Genomic DNA, 22,414 nt, shown 5'->3' with positions numbered 1-22,414 from the left:
AGTCACCAGTTTTAGTGTGGCTGATGTTTGTGCGTAACAAGTTTGCCGTATAGGAAGACCCAATGGAGAACACTTGGAGAGGTCAGTACAAGCATTTCAAGGAGTCTTTAAGCTCAACAAGCAGCCTTTGTGCTGAGTTCCCCTCCTCCATTATCCAAAACTAAGTCACTGAAGGACTATGTTTTTCACTTAATACTTTCTCAGCCTGTAGGGTTGAAGGCTGTCAAGTTTCAAATCTCGGTGGAAAGATATGCCCTTAAACAAGCCAAGACCAGACACTTGTAGGGTCCCCACATGGTTACCAAAAGCACAGTTCATCACACAGACACATAAACCAGAGGTTATAACATAAATCCCCTTTATGCAAGCAAATACCTGTTTACTACTGGGAAAGAGGACAATAGGACTAAATCACAAGACACATGGGTGTGTTCTGCCCACTGGCTTAGAAGATTATCTCTGCCAGCTCAAGAAAGAAGCAATGGCTCTGTGTCTCTGGATGTTTACACAAGTCATCTGTGTCTAAACAGGAGACCTGTTTCCATGGTGTCCCCCCTCCCCCATCTTCCTAGTATTGTAGGATAAAAGCACTGAATAGTCATCTGCTGAGACCAAAAAATATCATTCTTAAAAAAGCATCCACCTCTGGAATCTAAGCCCTACTGCTGTAAAATCCATTGTCAGTGGGTCATTTCATGGAATATAATATGTGACTAACCATTAAAAATCCCCCACTCTTGGTGGAAGGCACTTGTCATTTTGTTACTGACTGTTCTGACAGATGGTGCCCCATCAGCAATGCATCGTCCCCAGACAATCCCCATGCAGTGGTGTTCGTTAATGAAGCCAGTTCACGTTATAAACGACTGTGCTGCCAGCAACACAAAATGTGCCGTTGTCATCTGTGGATGTGGATGGTATGAATTATGGAAGCTCACACATGGAATAAAATAACATCTTCCCTTCAACCCCTTCCAAAACAAGCACTACCAAGCCCATCATCATCAGTCATGGTGTTATTGCATCCCTTTCTCCACCCTTAATCACACCTTTATGTCCAGCCCTGCGTTGTGGTATGCATTGCCCTGTATCTCTTTCGTGCCTGGCAGGTTTCGCTTCCTCCATAAGCCAAAGCCCTTCTTTACTGATAAGTAGCCTGGATATGTCTCTGCTCTGAACTCATCTCAGACCTTTTGACTTCAATTGTTTCCTCATGTGCAGAATTGAGTGAGACATTTAAAAGCAGAATAAGTACTTTGGATAGCAAGACACAGCTTTGCCTCTTCAGACTTTTGAATCCAAAGTCCAAGCTGAGAGCTGGAAGAAAAGGTTTCAGCCCTCAGAAAACTTCGGGATCAATCTAACACCTCCTGTTTGTTCCACCCAGTTGGACACTTACTGTAAATAGCTGCAGAGTACTGCGACTCACAGGCAGCCTTGGGGTGGGGGAAAGTGATTCACCTCTGGCTCTGGGAGCTTCATGGCCCATGCATCTACCAGTTACCAGATTAAACACTGCAAGCTGAATAAGGAGTGTGCAGCTGTTTGTCAGTGTTGTGTTCATCCTTAGTACATCCTGTCCTGAACGCTTCCTTTGCCCAGACCTCACATCAAAGCAAACCACATTCAAGACAGGTTTCCAACCTACACTGCAATGAAAAACCTTTATGGCAGTGTATCTCAAGGCCACATATCCAGTCTGAAATAAGTCCTAGCAGATTCTGGAAATAACCGCCTTTTCCTCACTGTAGAAAGAACTGTAACAGTTGCCAGCAAAACTTTCCAGCAATTATAGGAGCCTCTGGACATGAAATTATTTCATTCACATTCTTCACCCAGTTCTTAGTCAGCAAAGGGAGTTTCTGGCCACAACAGGCTCATTTTGAGCAGATCTTAACAGCTGAACAAAAAAATCATGTCATAAAGCTGAAACAGAGGTTACAGCATCATCATCATACATATATGTGAAGTGTTCTTTTACATTGATTGATTTATGCAAGTGTGAATCCAAATGCATGTGCTTCCTTTAGGCTAGTCATAAGGACTAAGGAAGCAACTTCCATGGTTCACTTTAGTGAACTTGCACAGTTCACTTACTCTCCCAGAACCTGCCTTGAGGAGACATCATTTTCCTCTGCTGTTTCTCCACAAGACTGACACTTTCTTTGATAGAAGAGAGGCAAAATTATACATATTCCATCACTTCACAGGCTTGTGGTAATTTATGTGGGTCAGATGCATGCTGGCTCTGACAGCACATTTTAAAGGCATCTACAGGTGCCTGGGCAGGGCTTTCCAGATTTGAGCTGCTCTGATGACATGGAGGGTGGGGTTCATCTCATTTAACTTCAGGTGCCCAAAAGCTAGGCATCTAATCCAAGATAAGTCATCTAGATTCCTGTTGTAGGCTATGGAGACAGAGAGAAACAACCAGAGGGTAACTTATCCCATCTAAGATTGTTGGAACAGAGGACATATGTATCTGAGACCTTCCAAAGCCCTCATCTGTCCCCACTGCCTAGAGTGACAGCCTGTATCACAAGCTTAGACTGAATGCCTATGTTCTCGACAATTAAAAAGAGGTGAGATGAGTCTTGTCCAGAGGATGTGGTGGTTTCCTGAGCAATAGCTGCAAGCGAACAGAACCCTTAAGCCCCTGGCAGGACTTCTGGTCCAGCGCGCACAAGCGCTGCTGGCTGCCAGATCATGTTGCAAATATGCTTGGAAGTTGTAATGAGTGCTGGTGCGAATAGAAAAGCTCCACAGTTCCTTTGTATGTATAACATAAAAGAGGGTAGCAAACCCAGACAGACAAGACTCCTGGGTAAAGAAGAGACCCACCTCTGTCCATGTTGTGCCATTTCAATAGCTCTGCGAGCAGGGACTGGGGAGCCGCCATCTGTCACACTGAGAACCTCCATCGACTTCCTTTCTGGCCTCCGCTTCCCATGCCTGTTCAGCATTGGGGAGTCCACACGCTTCCTGGGGGGATCTTTATGAAAAGAAAATGCTGTCAGCTGAATTCGGCTGTGACTTACCTCACACAGGTTGGTTAAATCCTCTCTCAACAATCCCACTCTCACACCTCCCCTACAGTGACAGTATCTTTATGATGGAGCTGAACATTTGCAGTCTCTCCCTTCTTCCAAATTTGCAAACATTAAGACATAAGTTGCAATCCATTTACAGAGAGAAGGAGCACTGCCACTGCCCTGAATGTAGCAGCACTGTAAAATAAAGGTACAACTATAGCATAGCTTGCAGAAATTACCTTACAAAGCTGATAACAGTAATAACAAGATGACAGCATGGGCTATAACACAAGCTGTTAGCCAGAATATAAGCCATCTAGGGATTCTGTATAGGTACACAGGTTGCTAGAGCTTGCCTTCGATGTCCCTGCTAGCTAGATTAAATGTGACACAGGGACATGAGTACACTCTGAACTCAGAATTGCATTCTCCTCTGAAAACATATCCTTTTTTTGCATCTTTAAGATTACATTTCAGGTTTTCCTTGCTGCTTTATATTCTTCCTCCTTCAGCATTACAAATTAAACATACTAGTCTACCCGAGATGAATCTCCAATGAGAGCTAATAAAATTTATCTCAGAGGTCATCATACAGTTTTTATTGCTATAGTAACTGAAGTGCTTTACACTTTTTATTGTGTAACATTTCTATGAGGTATTGAAGTGCTACTTTCACTTTGCAGAGTGAAAACTGAGGTATAAGAATGAGATATTTAAATGCAATTCATTCCTAAAGGTGCCGACAAACATTTACTGAGGTTCTGAGGAGCACCTAAATTGCTCTGAAAAGAGTCTTTAGATACCAAACTGCACTGCAGAAGGTGACTTGCCAAACCACACACACCTCCATGGTGAAGCAGGGAGCCAAATGCAGACCTGCTGAGATGTTTTATTACTAACATCTCTCATGGCATCAAAACACTAAAAAGGAGGAAGGCAGAAAAAAAATACAGAAAGATTTTCTTTTCTGTGGTTGGGCTATTTCAGTTCCCTGCCTCTATGCATAGACAAATTTTTAATTTTAGTGGAGAGTGACCACCTGTAAAAAAAGGCATCCTTCACCACTGCAGTTAGAAAGAAGCTCACAGTGCCCAGGCCCCTTATAAGGCTTCTTCCTCTGCCAGGATTCCTTTGTAAAACCAGAAATACTGCATTTGACGACTCTACTTCTACTGCCTAGTCTGATGGTATTATTTTTATTATCCTGCCCTCCTCACACCCCCCATCTACTTGCTTTTTTCTTCTCTCTCTCACGTCATGTTTTTTAGAACAAGATCTCTTTAAGGCAGGGCTTATTCTTGAAACAATGAGCATGAGCAAAGATGGCTCAAATGCAAATGGGCGAGTGATAACAACTGACCCCATTACTGTATAACCCAAGTATTCTTTGTATTAACAGTAATAACATTCCTATTAAAAATTAATCAGAAAAGAAGCAGTTCTATCTCACTCCATTTCAAACTATGTCCAGTAATAAAAAGGTAATAGAAAATCCTAGCTGGGGAAATGACCTCCTGATTAGGAAAAATATATAGTGCATAAAGCTGAGGGAAAAACAAAGGGAGATAAACCTAAAAAAGCAGTTATACTGGGTGACTTCAGCTGCACACGTCTAAGTGGTCAAAAGTAAGCTGGGACAAGTTTTAGACATTTCAAACTCCTGCTTCTTCAAACAAGTTCAAAGAATGAGAACCGATTCATCCCACAGGACAACTGTTGGTATCAGAAGTGTGACTAGAGCCAAGTAACACACATAACGACAATGTAATTATGTTTGGTATCAACAACAGAGAGTTGATACAAGTTTTGCAGAGGGATATCAGACGCTAGAAAGGAAGGTGGAAGAGTACAGTTTAAAAGAAAAGAAAAAGAAGGAGGAAGGAAGATGAAGAAAGCAGCTAATGTCAAAAGAATGGACATGAGTAAGCTCAGGCTGCATCAATGTTAGCTAATAACAGAGTATAAACAAGAAAGATGGAAAAAGGCAAGAAAAACATTTTATAAACAGATATTTTAAAAGGCATTTTGATCCAAGCATGTTCAAAACAGAAGACTTTAGCAAATGGAAATTCAGCTGAGTAACACAAAAGTGACAGGCCAAACATAAGGTGGACATTAAAAGACAGTGAAGAATAAATTTGAAGAGGAATTAGCTAAGGACTTGAATAAGTGTTTTGTACATCCATCAGAAAGAGAAAGCTTGAGAGAAGGACAGTAGCCAGAGGGACCATGAGGGAACCAACAGAAAAATTAACAAGAAGGATATCACTAACAAGCTAAATGGTTCTTTTGTATCAGTCCTTGCTAATCAAGATGCTGGAAGATACTGATTTCCAACTTCTATTTTAAACTATCAAAGAGAAAGACTAAGCAAAAAGAGCAGGTTGTGAAACACACCTGTAAATTCAACAACAGCAATTCACAAAAGTTTGATGGAAGATACATCCAGAAGCTTGTATGAATGTGGTTGAGCTTCTGATAAAGGTATTTGATTCCTCTTTAAAATTGGCTACAATCCTACACTATACATGGCTGAGGGTAGAAAGTATTGTACATATTTTTTAAAAGGGTCTGAGTAAGAAATGACAGGGCACCGAGTCTGTCATCACTGTCAAGTCTAAAGATACTAAAGAAATAGTTAAACACCTGCTATAAAGACTGAAGTGGTGTCATATAAAAGCAGTAGAAGATTCTGCAGAAGCACAGGAATTAAAAATAGGAAAACCTCCAGTGTTTGCCCTTCTCTTCTTGACTCTCTGGAAATATTTCACATGGAGAAAAAAAATCAAATCTTAGTCTGGATCTGTGATAGTTTTGAGGGTTCATTTTCCTTTTATTTCACATCAGAAAAGTGAAGCCATTCCTAAGGATTTTTACAGCGGAAGAGAGAATTGTATAGGTAATGATCCAATTATAAAGGCATTCATCTGGAAGGTGGGAAGTAAAGGTTCACCTTCTGAGTTTGGATGAGGCACCTATATCCTATATGGCTATTCTGGCCCAATCTCTTGTTCCCTGGTTTATTAAGAAACTCCACCCCACAAAAGCCTTTTTCTCAAGGAGACATTAGTTGACATTCATTCATTTTACTGAGAAGTTTCTCATTTCTCTGCTTTCAGGTAAAGAAAATGGAGCTGGACTTGAAAGATGGTTGTCGTGGTTTAACCCCAGCCAGCAACTAAGCACCACGCAGCCGCTCACTCACTCCCCCCCATCCAGTGGGATGGGGGAGAAAATCAGGAAAAGAAGTAAAACTCCTGGGTTGAGATAAGAACGATTTAATAGAACAGAAAAGAAGAGACTAATAATGATAATGATAACACTAATAAAATGACAACAGTAGTAATAAAAGGATTGAAATGTACAAATGATGCGCAGGGCAATTGCTCACCACCCGCCGACCGACACCCAGCCAGTCCCCAAGCGGCGAAATCCCTGCCCCCCCCACTTCCCAGTTCCTAAACTAGATGGGACGTCACATCGTATGGAATACACTGTTGGCCAGTTTGGGTCAGGTGCCCTGGCTGGGCATGAGAAGCTGAAAAATCCTTGACTGTAGTCTAAACACTACTGAGCAACAACTGAAAACATCAGTGTTATCAACATTCTTCACATACTGAACTCAAAACATAGCACTGTACCAGCTACTAGGAAGACAGTTAACTACATCCCAGCTGAAACCAGGACAATGGTGAAGGTGACCCTTCCCTGGCCCTTTGAGAAAGTTTCATATAGCTGAAACAGACAAAAGGGACACCAGAAGACAGTGCTAGTCTGAGCTGGCCATACTTTTATCTGCATCCATACTTTCTGAGACCTAAGATGCAAAGAAAAAGGAAAAAGCAAAATACTCCGAGATGCACTTTTGTTTTTTTTGGCAAGAGCTCAGGCAACGCACAACTCTCATGAATGTGGTTTCTTCAAGCTGCTATTATTAAATCTGTTACTTTTTCTCTGCTCTTCTTTGTGCAAGGCCATTGCTAATGGCTAATGATGAGATATTCATCAGAAGCATGACTGCTCTTAATTAAACCTTGCCCCATGTTCTCAGAGATACTGCTGGGAACAGAGGAGGTGGAACCCCCTGTGGAAGAGGAAATACAACCTACAAACACTCAAAGAATAATGCTCAAAGAGTCTAAAACATGCTGATGAGGCACAATGATACATTCAGAGTAGTGTTTCCCTGTTGGGGAACATTTTGACTCCTTGTACAGAAAAATACAAGTGGAGCATAATATTTCAGTTCAAACCACAAAAATACTTTGGCATATGGAAGAGAGATATATGATGTATTTAGGGCATAGCTACCTATTCACTTACATGCTGGATATGAAGATTCTAGAGTCACCTTGCTTCTTTTCTTATGACAAAAGCCATTCTAAAACAAGATGATGGTGTCCTTACATGGCAGAATAATCTCTTTGAGTCAAAAGCTGATTAGTAAAGTGCTATAGATGACAAACTGCACTGAGCAAGGGGCTTTTGACCACAGGACCTGCAGTTGGCACATCTACCCATCTTCATCAGGATCCCTGCTAACATGCTCTCTGTAGCTCCATCTAGGTAAGAGCTTAAAAATCACTGTGTTGACTAAGAATTTCCATCTCTTCTCCCATAGAAGAGATTTCACCGCAAAATTATAGAGCCTGGAGCCTGGAACTTGGATAAGGTAATAATTCAACAAAGTACTAACAAACTTAAGAGTTCAATATTCCACTGCCCTGTAGGCTTGGGAGATTCCAGGCTTTTCAGTGAAAGCACTTTGTTTCTAGCCTTCAAAGTGCTGAAATACAATCCCTGAAAATCACAACACTACTATGTAAAAACGCTATTTCAGGTCACTGACAGAAGTGACTAATCCTTTATTAGTTAAACTTTTGTCACTCTGCACAGCAGGAGTCACTTATATAGTTAGCTCCTTAGGCAAGCATTTTTCCTGTTATCTAGATTAGTGAATTCCTTGGTGATCAGCAGTACCCTAAAATACTAAAGAACAATTCTTCAGGAATAAAGTGGTATCACAAGAGCTTTATAAGCTATATAATCTTACTGCATATTGTGCTTTTAAAACCTTTCTAAGATAGTCTAATAACATGGGAGTTCAATGTATGTACTATAAACAGCTAAGTGATATTATTCATACTTTCAACAGTATGTATATATTTACCTACAGAAAAGAGAATGTGTACATATAGAACTTCATAGGGATGCAATGCTACACAGCCTTAGTAGCACAAGTCCAGAAGCAGCACTTCTGCAATACTGCGTGTAGATCAGCAATTAGAAAATTCTGCCACTAGACTATACTGCTTCTAAACCTCATCTCCTTGCATAGAGCCAGCTTGTAGGTCCACATGGTATTTTTTAAGATCTGGTTCAAGACCAGCTTGGATGTTTCTGCACTGTGAGACAGACATGTCCTGAAAAATGAAGCCTTTGAGTTTAACCACAGAACAGACCTGCCTGCCTCAGGCTGAGGATTCTCACAAATGCTGTGCACCATTTCAGTGGGAAGGGTTTGGGTGGTGGGGAAGTGATGTTAGGGTATACATTTAAAAAAAAAAAAAAAAAAGGCGAAGAGGAACTAGGTGAGATGGGTTCATGGTGACAGAGGTCATATCTGTAGTACCTATTTCATTTCTAGGGGGAAGATCCTCATCTTCATGACTAGGATACCTCTCCTTCCGATCAAGCAGAAGAAAATAAATCATTTTCTCTTGGTTTTCTCTGAAAAAAAAAAAAGAAAAAAAACCTTTAAATTTGAAGAGAAAAAACCATCAACATGTAGATAAACCCTTCTCATCAAATGAACAGCTACAGTTATTCTAAGTAAGCTGGAAATGGTCATGTATCTGCCAGCTAGATACACAACCCACAAAGCTTTTGAGAACCTTGCTGTCTCCAACAAGCAGCTAGTGAGAACAGGAAATACGATTCCCATGTTACACACACAGAACAGAGGCACGGGACAGACAAGGTAATGTGTCCACAGGAAGTTCAAATCAAGAGTGGCAGCAAGACAGGTCCCCTGAGCCTCTAAGTGCTCTTTCCGCTACGTGTCCCTCTTAACACCTCAGGAAATACATCAGCTTTCAGGCATAAGCTTGAAATAAACAAAAAATTGCCAACAAAGACATATCCAACACAAATAACAGCAATGATATGATCCCCATCCAGACTGCACGGCCCATCTTTTCATGAAGTGACCTTGCCTGGCAGCAAGGGAAGAGAGAGCACCATGCCTCCGTTGCTTGTCAGGCTGTGAGCTTCTGACACATGGTGCAAGAAAGGCTCAGTGCTTGCTCCCAACACTTCACAAGTGAATGAGCAGCCAGAGGGTGAGAAGTTGCTACTGGTCCCTCACAGTGAGAGACATTAGTTAAAGCACTCTCTACCTCTCCCCAGGTTTATAAGCATCCCAGCCCATGGACACCCAACTCATATGAAGACTGAGCAAGTGCTTACTCTTCCGACAACAAGTCCTGTAAGAGTTTATTTCGGTCACGGAAGCAGCCTAACGAGTGCATGCTATCTAACACGTCTGGATCAATATCCTCCAAGGAAGGGAGAGAACGAATCTGCACCTTTCGAGGGATTGGTTGCTCTGGTTCTGGCTCGTTCTTACCCCCTCTGCAGAGGAAAGAAGATGAGAGAGAGAAAGGGGGCAGAGAAAGAAGGAGAGAAAAGAAACATGAGTCACAAATGAACCCATACTCTGAAACACAGCCTGCGGCAACAGATGGAAATAGCTTGTTAAATTCCCACTGAGAGACCAGAGCTCCCAACCAGACAGATATTCTTTTCAGAGGAAACCACTGTGAAGGCTAAGAGTGACCAGAACCTTGTGGATTTGGGTCTTTAATGAGAAATGTCTGTGTTCAGTCAGAAAGGCAGTAGGAACTTCACTTACCAGCACCCTCATAATTTAAGCAGCTGTTCAGCATCCTCATGCCAAACATTTATAAAACACTACATGGTTTTAGAGATGCTGTCTCATCAGCAGGCCAGACCTCAGGCTATCAGGCTGAAAAGTGCAAGCTGAGTGATTCTCATTCAAAGAAGGAGCTGCAAACAAACCGTCACTGTTTTTCACCAATTCTGATTACAGCCAGCATTGCAGCAGCTTCTTTCTTTGAAGCTTCCCATGTGATTAAGAGATCTCAGCGTTCAGGCCCCCACTTGACACACTTTAAAAGGTTTTTGGGGAAAGCAGGGTGTTTATTTACATGCCCAAATGAGACAATTTCTGCTTCTCTTCAGACTTGCAAATTTGAAAATTGTGGCTCAAGCATGATGCCAGAGGTCCGTGGCAGACCTCAGAATACACTGTTAGCGGTAGAGCATATTACTCTTTTAAAAGTAATTAACACAGGCTTCCTGCATAATTATCTCATCCTATTCACTAGGCTCAAGAAATATTGATTATTCGTTGCAGTTAAAGGCCCTTACTGTAAGAAACAGGTCAAGGTGTCAGGGTATCTATAACCGACTGAATGATATATATTGCAGGCACCCTGAAAATCCTTTGATTTTGTTTAGGTAAGTAGTGAACAATTTATGTGAACTCTATCCATCCAAAGAGGTAGGTTTGGCAATGGTGGTATTTTGGTTGGTGAAACTGTCTACCCTGAATCTTCGCTACTTCTCAACGGATGCTTTGTGCGATGTCGAGGTTTTCATACTCTTTGGGTGAGGTCCTCCCTTCCGATGTTGAGGTTCTCCTACTCTGCGGGTGAGGTCCTCCCTTTCCATTACGTGATGTAAATGTGTGACTGTTGAGTCCAAGCTCCCAGGGTGGGCAACAGGAATCGATAATATTTAAATTGCATAAGATGTCAGTGTTGGCTGTTTATGGGGCTGTGTTTGGGCAAGAGATTCTTCCTTTTGATGCTGGCAGAAGTAAGCTGAACACAACTTGTGAACTTACTTGCACAGCTTAAAATGCTCTGGGCTCAGATGTGAGCTATCCAAGTATCTACACAGAAAAAGGAGCTCCAACTCAAATGTCCCTAATTTTTCTTGGGTAGGTTAGAAAGCAACTCTGGTAGGATCATACACATGAGCTCAAGGTCTCAGCCAGTGCACCAAAAAGAGAGCCAATAGAGATTATCTCCTCCAAGGTAAGAAGGCAATACTAAGTCATTGCAGCCAGGGGTCTGATGCTAGGACAGGACAATTACATGCTACACCTTAATCATGGGAGATTGCTGGGTGTTACTTGCAATTTATTTTTAAGCAAGTTGAAATGCAGTTGGGAGGCATCTGCTCTGTTAACCATGTTTGTGGGACATCACTTGCAGAAAGACTCCTTGGAAATTTTCATTTTATCTTCTCTTGAAGCAGTGAAAATGTGCTCAGCCCTTTCTGGACACACGTCATGGAGTCAGACTCTAGTGTGCATCACATGGGTCATGACAACATGGGTCAGATCCCAATTCTTTTATACTGAGCACTCACACACACCCTGCTCAGTTTTATTCAGTTTAGGGGGCTGGAAGCAGAATATACAGGATAGAGAAAGAATCTGCTCCTTGGGATTCGTTCTTGTGTGTCAAACCACTAAAACACAGCTTCTGATGCCCCCTTGGAGTCTCGCAGAAGCGTCTATGTCTTCTGCAATGACACCATGGTCCTGAATCTAAGGGTTAGATTCAAAAATCCTTGTTCAACTAAAGAAACATCTTATTCCTTGAGTGCCCTGTCTTTAAGAGGTAGCTACTCCTACCTCTTATGATCAGGATGTAGCTCTCAGCAGGTAATAAGCAATGATTAGATCATAACCTTGTGCTATTAAAGCCAGTGATGACCTTGTCATTAAGATAAATTCTTGAAGGATGCACCTTTGAAGAGCAGCTGAGTGTTTTGGGTTTTTTAATGATCTGCAGTTCACTTTTAAAAAATATTGAATTAATTAATCATTCATTATGTTATAAGCAGATGTCCTTAAAGTAATTTAAAGAGATTAAAAAGAATTATTGTTTTGGAAAATTTCCAGAAAATCTGGGTTTCCTACTAGTTGCCCTAGTCTATAGCAGAATATCACCTGCAAGCTTCTTTTGTATCAATCAGCATGGGAGCCATTTCTAGAGAGCACAGCTTGCCATCGTCTGTGCATGAAAAGTGGCTTTTCCTTATGCCCTGCCCTGGTCAGCCTCAGACATAGTCAGGAATTTTCACACCTCCTCGTCAGGTACAAGCGAAGTCTGCAAAGAGGCATGTCGTCATTTGGCAACACAATTCAATGCTTCAGGAAATGAAAATCACCGGGTCTGGGCTGTGATTGGCATGACTGTATTGCCTGTTCCATTCTCAGTCTAGCAGAGAGTGACAAATTTGTTGCATTTCAGCCCACATTGACATCAAACAATGTCACACGATGAATACTGCAAATCACGTATGTTTTTTAAAGGCCCACATGAATGTAATTGCTGCTTTAAAACCCATCTCTTTTGTGAGAATCAGTGCATACAATGGCTGTGATTCCAGACCAGGGCAGACTTCTTCAGCCTCTCCATGAAACTCCCTCATGAATCTCACCACGATGCACATTTGCATCAGTGCAAAGCAAAGTAGAACCGGTACAGTTATTCTTTTTCTGGTTTTAGGAAATTTGGTACCTTCACAATTCGGGCAATAACTCAGTGTTACAGGAGTATGTATTTACCATCAGAGCTAATTTTATTTGCCCTCTTGCTTTATTAAAAAAATGTGAAAATAACCACTGGTTATTTGCTGATTTATGATAACCCGCACTTGAGGTAAAAAGAAATTATTTCAATTAAAAAGGCTTAAAAAACCTCACTGAATTAATTTGGGTGGGAGAGCAAGAAGAACTGGAGGTTGGTGATGAAAGGTTTCTCTTTGGTTTCTTTTTTCCTTTTTTTAGGCTTGTGAATCATGATTTCAACTTTCAAGACCTCTTTCTCTGCCTGCCTAGTTTGCAATTAAATCTTTTCCTCAGTTTTACTGTAGCCTTAATATTTATTTGAACAGTTAAGTGAAATCACTTGTATGTTCTGAGTACAACCTTCAGGTCAGCAATCTATATCTGACAAAGAATGAAGATTTTACATAGAATAGCAGTGTTACATGAAGTAAAGAAAAAATGAAAGACGTGAGCAAAACAGCCACAGAGTAAAACACTTATAATCCCTCCTTCTCTGTCAGCATCAATATTTCCAGGCAAAATGAAAGCAGAGAGGCTGTGAAACATTACCAGATGAAAGTAGTTGAGTTTTGGAGGTAGCAGGGTTATTCACAGACTAAATTTAGCCAAAGGAGGTTAACCTCCTTGAGTCAATCCATGGGCAGTACAGAGAAAATGAGAAAGAGACTCAGTAAAAAAGCTATTTTGAGCAGAAACTTCATTTTAGGCAATCCGAACAGACTTCAGGAAGAGCTTTTCTCTCTCTGCATTGACTACACTGGGAGTCTAGGGGAGACTTGCTTTTGCAAAACTCAGTTTCTACTTCTGAAAACAGCCTTGGATGCTATTTCCATTGGGGTAAAAAACTGTTTATTGTGTCAATCATCAGAGAGTCTGACCTTCATCAAGAAGTACATGAAAATGTTCAAACACGTCTGCAAAGAAAAAAAATCTTCAAATTCTAAATCTAGAATAAAGTCATGAAATAACACCTGCCTAATTGTACATGTGAGCCTGGGACAACAGTGCTTCAACAGGTGAAAAATTCCAGGCAAAAATCTTCAGGAGAGTTAGAATAATAATATAAGTGATCAATGACATTTCATTTGATTTCTTATTCCAGTTCTGATCAAAGAGCAGAGAAAGTCAGCTGATTTCACTCCATGAAGAAACAGAGGGGATCAGCTGTCCAGTCTGATGTAAACAGCATTTACTTCTGGAATTGCTAGTAGGACATTATAGGAGGGGTATTTCAGAGATTACAGTTAGAGATTTCCCCCCTCCATTTCTCCTACATTTATCCATGAGAGTTTAAAAGAAAAATAATACCTGCAGCAAACAACACTCCAGTCCTCCTTTGGTTTAAAAAAGTGCCATGTCAACTGGTAACTGGAGAGAGCATGAAAAAGCCATGGGCAGAGTGCTGCCACCATTTCAGCTGAACTAAGAAAAAACCATGTTATTCAACAAACTGCTGAACGCCCTCAGGTCCTATCAAAGTCAGATAAATCCAGAAGTGAACATTGCCCATAAGATAGAATTAGAGAAAACAAAACAAAACCAAAAGTTTATTTGTTTCCTGGTGACAGGCTTAAATATCAGTTCATATCATCCTCAAGTATTTCCCAAGAGCAATGATAGGATTATGAAGGCAGAACTTTCCTTATCACCCACCTGGGGAACCTGTTGGTATGCTGACCCCAAAAAGCATGTATCAAACCATCATTCCCTTGTTTAATATGTGAAGTATTCTCCTTAGTTTGATTAGGTTATCATCAATATAAAAAAAAAAAGCTATTTACTTAGGTTTCTTGAAATACTATTAAGGCTACACAAAGTGCAAGGTCACTTTTAAAAGCCATCAATCTTCCTTATACCCAAACCACTAGACAGGTGCATACTTTTCTCACAGACCTCCTGTTTCACTGTCAAGACTGCTGCTTTTAATCAAGTCACAGAACTACTCTCACATCAACAGGTTACAAGGTCAGAAGCAGCCTCTTAGCTTGCTGCGAAGAAGAAGGAGTAGGGATTATGAGACAGAAAAGCTCTTGTTCGCAGGTGCTTACTTATCAATATCATCATTTTTGTTTCTACTTCAGAGAAAAGCCAAGATACCAAGAAGGAACAAATGAAAGCTTTCTTGTCAAGAAGGTATTACAAAGGATTGTCTGTAGCACTTGGATAGCAAACTAAACATGGCTGTTAGTTGGGGGTTTTTTTGCTGATCACTTGCAGGTATCTTTTTAACACAGAAAGTTGCTGGACTGAACATCTTATTTCAACAATTGTTAGCCTCTGTATAAAAAGTTCCCGGCTTGAACCATATATAGATGAAATTATATCAGTAGCAAAGGGTAAAAAAAAAATTAGATGCCTTTCTGTCCTCTACCCCTTTCTCCACCGGTATAAAAGCTGCTTTCAAACTCCAGTCTCTCTCTTTAGAGATCACTAGAATATCAGCTCCTGTAACAGAACCAATAATGAATGCATGCAAAAGTGAATTAAAAAAGTGTTACTTACATATACCATATGTGTTTCTGAATATGTTCTAGCTGTAAATGAGAAGAAAACAATCAATCAGTGCTGTAAAACAGAAAAGGTAACTCCACAAGACATCCTTATTAAAGGCTTATTCAAGTAAGTCCAACATTCCAGAGATGGATGTGTGCAAACAACAGGAACTTTATGCTGCATAAAGAGCATGCTCATCCTCACCCACCCCACTGGAAATGAGGCTATAATTCCAGACATAAGGAATCACTCAGGAACAAATCCCAGCAAAATGAGTAAGTACCAGGCTTCACAGACAAGCATTTTGGCAATTTAAGTTTTTCCCTTCCTAAGCCCTTCCCCTCTATAACCTAACCGAAGCTAACAAACTGCTCCTTTCTGTATGTGCATAATAGCTGATTCTTTACACCTAAAGTTAACTTCTAGTTTTGTTTTGGAAAAAAGAGAGAGAGAAGGAAATAGAAACAGGTTCAAACAGATAATGTGAATAAACAAAAGAAATTGCTCATGTGTGATATGACCTTCTACCAGGACCCATTCTTGATTGGCTTCACATCTAACATAAAAATCTAAAGACCTAGTAGAATAAGGTTCTATGTCAAAATAATACCATTTTTTGTTCCAGCACTTGAACACCAGACTGCAAATTTCTTTTACTTCCCTGTTTCACACATGAGCATTTTACTGTGTAATGAAGGACTGATCAAAGCTGAACAGTGGCCTTGTCCACCTATGGATGGCAGATCCCAGCAAATGTTACACAATGACCATGTTTTCCACAAGCATGGGGGAAAAGAAAGCAACACCCTTTTTCCAAGAGAAACTCTTAACAGTGCAGAGAACAAACTGTTCATATGATATACTTAGAGCAGAACCTTCCTAATCTGGTTTTTTTGAAGCATCATCACAGTAGAAAAGAATTTTTTATAGATGCCCAGGGATTATTCATTATGTGCACAATATCTCTCATATTCCTCACTACAAAGCACCTTTGTACGTGCAGAACAATATGCACACTCACTGCACACAGGCTTGCATTTGTGCAACACGCAGGTGAGAGGCAGGGGAGACCTGGAAGGAAACTCAAGTGCTAACAGCTATAAGATGAAACCATAGACCCATTAAACTGGTCAGGAAGAACGGTGACAGCTGTCCTGCTCTTATTACTTTCCACTTCAATTCCAGAACAATGAGAATCAGAGAGAAAAAGAAGAAAAAACAGAGGAACGGACAAACAAAAAAATCTCAGAGATAGAAAGTAGGCGTTTGCCACAGAGAGCAAGGAATCAGAGACCTCTGTGCTATGGAACAACAGCTCCATGCCTGGGAGACCAGGAAGACCTGAGGTCAGCTCTATATGAGATAATTTTTTAAGTGAGACAGGGCTTTTCCTGAAAATAAAGAAACAAGGGAATGCAGCTTAGGAAAGCATGACAAGAGGCTGCAGGGATCAGTATGAGAGACAAACAACCTCCTTTAAAACCAAGACTATATCAACACTGCAATCAGAGGTACAGTTGGTACTCGCATATCTAGCTGTCTTCTAACCAGCTCAGGTGCTGGGAGCACCAATGCCCCCCAGTACGCATATCCATGGGCCCAGGCAGACTTGCACAGCTTCCAGCTGTGGCCTCAGTTCTGCCACAATAATTTCCCTTCATCACAATTTCCCTTACATTAGGTAGTCCTTTCATCCCTGCACTATTAAGAGAGAGGTGGAATATTCCTGACACACTGCCATCTCCCCTGACCAGCTTAACTCCAGATAAGATCCACATTATGAGTGTTCCCCCAACAGCGTGGAGATGCAGCCCTCTTCCTCCTGGTTCTTTGCAAGCTGAGGTACAAACACAGAACATAAGAAGAACCTATTTTGTACAGTTTCCATGGGACAAGATTTTAGCATCATTACTTATCAGGTCCATAGTACTGTGAAGATCTGCTAAGGAGTGTACCATACCTCCTTTGTTCAGTAAAACTACCCTATGAGATGTGTATCTACTCGTTATTTCATATACACCACATGGAGGGTTAGAGACATTAATGGTTTCAGACAAGATGCAGATGATACAGCTAAGTGATGTCCAAGCCTCTTTCATGCTTGCTTCTCCTGCTGCATTTTCTGTCTCCGTGGGTCACATTGTTCTTTTGTGCCTCTGATATGCAGAAATGCCGTGGCAAAGCAGACAACATGTTCTGAGTCAGAGAGGGGGAAGAAAGGAGGGTCACCAGTTCATGTCTTAGTCACAGAACCTCTGGGCTCCTTCAGAGAAGGTGTCAAAGAGAAATCCCTTCTGCCCATTCCTGCTGATCAACCTCCTTCAAGCTCATGAACCCATAGCATTTTTCTGAAAGAGAAGCCCCGTAGCACCTTTGATATACATTTGAAGGTGTATGAGAGCTCTCATGGTTGCTGTTTACCTACACATCTGCCATTCAATCCACATCAAAACCACTGCTGTGAAGTACGTTGGGATATCCCAGATACAAAAAGTATTCTACAAAACCAATTTCTATTCTGATTCAAACGTAATTGCATTGAAATGTTATTACAAGTGTGCTTGCTGCTGCCAACATCTTCACTGCTTTTTTAAAGGTAATTAATTAATGCTTTGTTGCTTTTCATCTGCATTAAAGTGACAAGAGGGTTATGGGAGGGCGATTGGTTTTGACAAGGAGAAGTCTGTATGCTTTTTACTATGCAATGCAGGGGAGGGAGATACACAGTGGGAGCTAATCTCACTCCTCCTGCCTTCATTTAAACACAATGTTTAAATGCATTTAAGTGACGAAGGCATTTAACAACCCTTCCCAGAGGGTTCTTCTTGCTGTTTGCACATGAGTTTGCCAAATTTAATGCCATTTCATGGAAGCTGTAAAAATGCTGCTTCCTAGTATCTCCTAGCCACTGCAGGCAATTGTCTCATGATGCCATCTCTGAAACAACAAAACATGCTCAGATCCATTGCATGAACACAGTCAGAGGAGAGACTTCTGCAAGCTAAAATGCTGTAATGGAAGGAGAGGGGGAATTACTTTATCATGGGTTTATGTAAAAATACTTCCAAAATATATTAAAATTGTATACTAAAGTAGCATCTAGGAGCCCCACTCACAGATGAGAGACCCATTGTGATACAGAATTGTACAAGCTCATCAGAAAAAGAGGTCTCCTCCCCCAAGGAGCTTATGTCTGAATTCTAAGGCAGGGAACAACAGATGGAGACAGACAGGCAGATGGAAAACAAGACAGCGCTGTCTACATCCTCAGCACTGATCTCAGCAGAGTGGTTGCCAAGCTCAGAAGTTCTGACCTACAGAAAAACTTTCTCAAAGTCTGTGGATATGGATGAGGGCTTCTGGACTTGAACTCATGTCAAATTTCAAACTTCCCTGTCCAGAAAGGGAACAGCCTCAAACCCATCTGGGCACTAAATTGACCCATATCTCAGATAAATCTTCTTCATTCAGAAGATCCTCTAGTCTGAGCTTTAAACCTGCTGTATAATGCCAAGGTAGAGGCTTTTCCTGACCAAAGGATTCAAGCTGGCAGTGCAAACAGCACTGGTAAAGCCATTATCTGTGTCAGTAGTAGCAGCCATACTGTAGCAGCCTCCATGGACCTTGACAAGGGCAAGGTATCACTGAGGTACGTGCACGGTGCATGAATAGGCCCTTGGCAGCCAAGAGCTTACAGCCTAAATACATCAACTGGACAATTACCTCCATTCTACAGGTAGTAAAGTGAGATAATTTAGATGATGTGACAGGCACCTTACTGTAAGATCTTCTAGAAAAATGCAGAAGGAATCAGGTGAGTTTTCCCTTGTTCATTTTTTTAATATTCTTTAGATGCTGTGGTCCATCATTAGCATACATTAGACCCAAGAAAAAAACAGAATCAGAGAGCAGAGAGGAGATTCTAAAAATGCGTGTAATTTAAGTTAGATAATATTCAGGGACAGGTATTTCAGACTACGTGGACACCCAACATGGAAGACAATTCATTCTACTCTGGAATAAAAGGTCAACACTGGAACAATAACAGCTTTATCAGAATAGCTTATTCTGCAATACCTGCTCTAACCCACCTTGTTCTACAGACAAAGTTTCGATAATGTTCATCCATCTTTAAACGGAAAGTGGACCAAAAGCTCCTTACTTTCCCCCCTTTGCCTTTGTGCTTCTGTAGAAGAAAGTATTGGCTGTGAATGTAAATGGATTTCACTACAGGAGCTGTAATTCTCCACTGTAGAGATGCTGAATCATTTGAAACCTCCAAGGAAAAAATCATTCACTTTCTGAAGAGCACATAACTGAAAGAAACCTCATCCTGCAGTACTGCAAGCACCGAGAGCACTCATTGTCTTCCATAAACCTTCTCAAACTTAAAACTAGTTCACTTTTCCTTCCCAACACTAATCCTACTAGAAAGCTGGCCCAGAACCCCACTAATATGGCTAAAGTGCTTCTGCTAATCTCTAGCCTACTTTCATGTAAGGCCTTTTGACATACATTTGTTTTTGTGCCAGTACCTTCCTTTAGTTTAAATAATCCTTCCCTCCCTAGTAACTACCTCTCATGAATATGCAGATGACCAGTACAACCTTTCTTAGACATCATCTGTGTAGACTAAGTGGAGCTCTTTTAGGCTGTGCTATTCAGACAGGTTCTCTCAAATGCTGACCACCTCAGTACTCATTCTTTGTTTGATTTCATCTTTCATGAATATGGGTGGTCAGCAATATCATGACCAGCAGCTAAGATCCACTGTTGCAGTGTAGTGAAAGAAAAACATTGATTCTTTTATTTTAAAGCATGTTTAGTAAAACAGGTCCAGTAAAGGAGAGTGGTCAAGGATGTCCCACTAACCATACTTGAGGCTACGTAATATACGGTGAGCGTGAACACTATTCCACTAAGATATAATAAAGTCTTCTTTCCATAAATGAATCGTATACAAAGAAAGGTAATGCCTATTTCTTAAGGCAGGAAAGGGCCAGCAACAATAATTCTGAGTACCCTCCTCTCCATTAATCCTCTCAAGCTCTAACAAACACTGAAGCCGAATGATGACAGTTAAATGTGAATGCTAGTTCTGTTTTTGTTGATCATTTTAACAGATGGACTGGGGAAGGTGTGGGTGTGCTGTGAAATGGCAATTACTGCAGGGAGGGAAATGCAGTTGGATGAAAAGGAAAAGAGAAACAAATCAAAAAAAGGAACAAAGCAGAGAGGGAAAGGAAAAAATGAAAGAAAAATTTCTAGTGACCTTACATTTCACTACATTTTTCTGTTAAATTCACCAGTGAGATATTGAGCAAATGATCAGTAATGGTAAGAGCTACATCTGTACTTATTGTACCCAAGCCACAATTTTGCTCAGATCTTTGTATAAATATCAAATTGATTCAAGTGAGATATTTTCTAGGAATAGAGCCTTCCAAATAAACCCATATTTATACCCTTTTTCACAGGACACAGCTAAAATAGAATTCAGATCTCTCCTCAAAATGAACTATATATTCCTAGCTCCTGTGCAGTAAACAAAGAGCTCCCTTCCGCCTGGCAATCTAAGCAACCAGCACGCTAACAGCATGAAGTGTGACAGCAGCAGGGACAGCAAACCGAGAGACCCTAAAATAATGAAAATAACATTGCAGCTAATAATAAAGAGCTATCCTTTTTTCCTCCCGGCTCTCAGCTCTCGAATATGTTTTACTTCAAATACTTATTCACAATTCACTGGCTAGTGCTTGTCAATAACTATCTGATCTGGGGTTTTTTCCTCCCTAAGGAAATATGAGCTTAATTTTGATCAAGAAAAGGAGGCGAGGCTGTCACTCTGGGACCTTGATTTACCTTAACTGTTTTCTCTTTTATGCGTGTACATTCTCTGCTGTATTGCACAATTCAAAATGTTTAGGAACTATGCTCTATGGAAAAACTCATTCAGGACAATTTGAAGAAGATCTGATGATCTGCTCCCTGGCATACTCAAAAATCGGCACTAAGATCTCTGACAGAAAAAAAGAAAACACAACAGGAAAACTGTTATGTTTACCTTATTGAAAGGAAACTAAGCTAGAGAGGGACATGGTGACTTTCTTGATCATGAAGAACAGCTGTCTCATGTCTCAAGGTATAGCCCTAACCTCTGCAGTGTTCTTTCCACGAAAATACTTGGAAAAATAGTTTTTCTTTCTTCAAAAATCTGTTCAAAAAAGGCCTTTTAAAGTGCCTAATATTTTGATGGGTTTTTCTTCCAACCACTGCTACTTATCTACTGCAAACATGATGGCTACTGGGTTTGCAAAAGTACGGATACTAGTAATAATAGCATGAAGAACTTTTCACCTGCATCACCAAATAGAGCATGACCTGGTTTTGTAATGAATGAAAGAAAAACCCAGCTCCAGCTGTCAGGTAATACTGTAAAGAGAGTTGTGAAGGGAGTTTCAGTTCACTTCTTAGCAGACAGGTGTCTGCATCCTGAAAGCACCATCACAGCTGGCACAGACTGATGCTGCTGTTAGCAATCTCAGCAGAGAGGCCAAGCAGTGATCTGAGAGTTTATTTATAAATATTTTAGCAGACTGAAGAACCAGGAGGAGTTTTAAATTTACATTTCTTTATACATACTCCCACTCAGAATCTGTGAGCTTAGTAAATCTGTATAAAATCATCACCACAGCCTGACAATAGGATTTACAAGGGCAATGTACCCATAAAGGCAGACGCCTCCACTGACAAGCAGGCAATCTTGCTTTCCAAAATGATTTTAATTGCTAATTTTTTTTAATTCCCCAAAACATTAACACATTGTTAATGAAGGATACAATCACTACACAGTGCTCACCCTTGCAGGGCCTCTGTTGTAGTGATGGGATGTATCCTAGATGCAAAGACTCAGTGCTGAATGCCAGGAGCTCAACACTGTGGGCCTAATCATGCTCAGGACCCCAGGGCACAAGATGAAAGAGCAGACTGCAAGACACTTGCTCTGAAGGCTGCTAGAGGATAATGCAGAGCAAATGCAGGATAGAATACAATGCAGGTTGCGTGGCATGAAGTGAGAGGCTATCACTTTTGTGAGAAATGTAAGAAAAGCATACTCTGTTTAATAGCAAAGCTTCAAATAACAGTTTTGACCTTCAAACAGTTATATCACGTCCCCGACAAACTGCTGTACCAGCCAGAAGAGTCAGACAACTGAGGT

General features: G+C 40.8%; 1 protein-coding gene across 14 annotated transcripts in view; it reads right to left on the bottom strand.

Moving 5' to 3' along the window:
* BRSK2 (BR serine/threonine kinase 2) overlaps positions 1-22,414 on the bottom strand; it is a 323,582-nt gene that overhangs the window by 46,160 nt on the left and 255,008 nt on the right. For all 14 annotated transcript variants that reach the window (XM_069803589.1, XM_069803593.1, XM_069803595.1 and 11 more), the window contains exons 9-12: positions 15,205-15,236; positions 9,501-9,665; positions 8,665-8,762; positions 2,842-2,992 (exon numbers count right to left, since the gene is read on the bottom strand). In XM_069803589.1, coding sequence (XP_069659690.1) covers positions 2,842-2,992; positions 8,665-8,762; positions 9,501-9,665; positions 15,205-15,236 — 446 coding nt within the window. The remainder of the gene's footprint in view (positions 1-2,841; positions 2,993-8,664; positions 8,763-9,500; positions 9,666-15,204; positions 15,237-22,414) is intronic.

The sequence above is a fragment of the Haliaeetus albicilla genome, chromosome 16 (assembly GCF_947461875.1).
Source record: "Haliaeetus albicilla chromosome 16, bHalAlb1.1, whole genome shotgun sequence".
NCBI lineage: Eukaryota > Metazoa > Chordata > Aves > Accipitriformes > Accipitridae > Haliaeetus > Haliaeetus albicilla.
The sequence above is the reverse complement of the archived record's forward strand: the minus strand, read 5'-3'. Positions and strand labels throughout refer to the sequence as shown.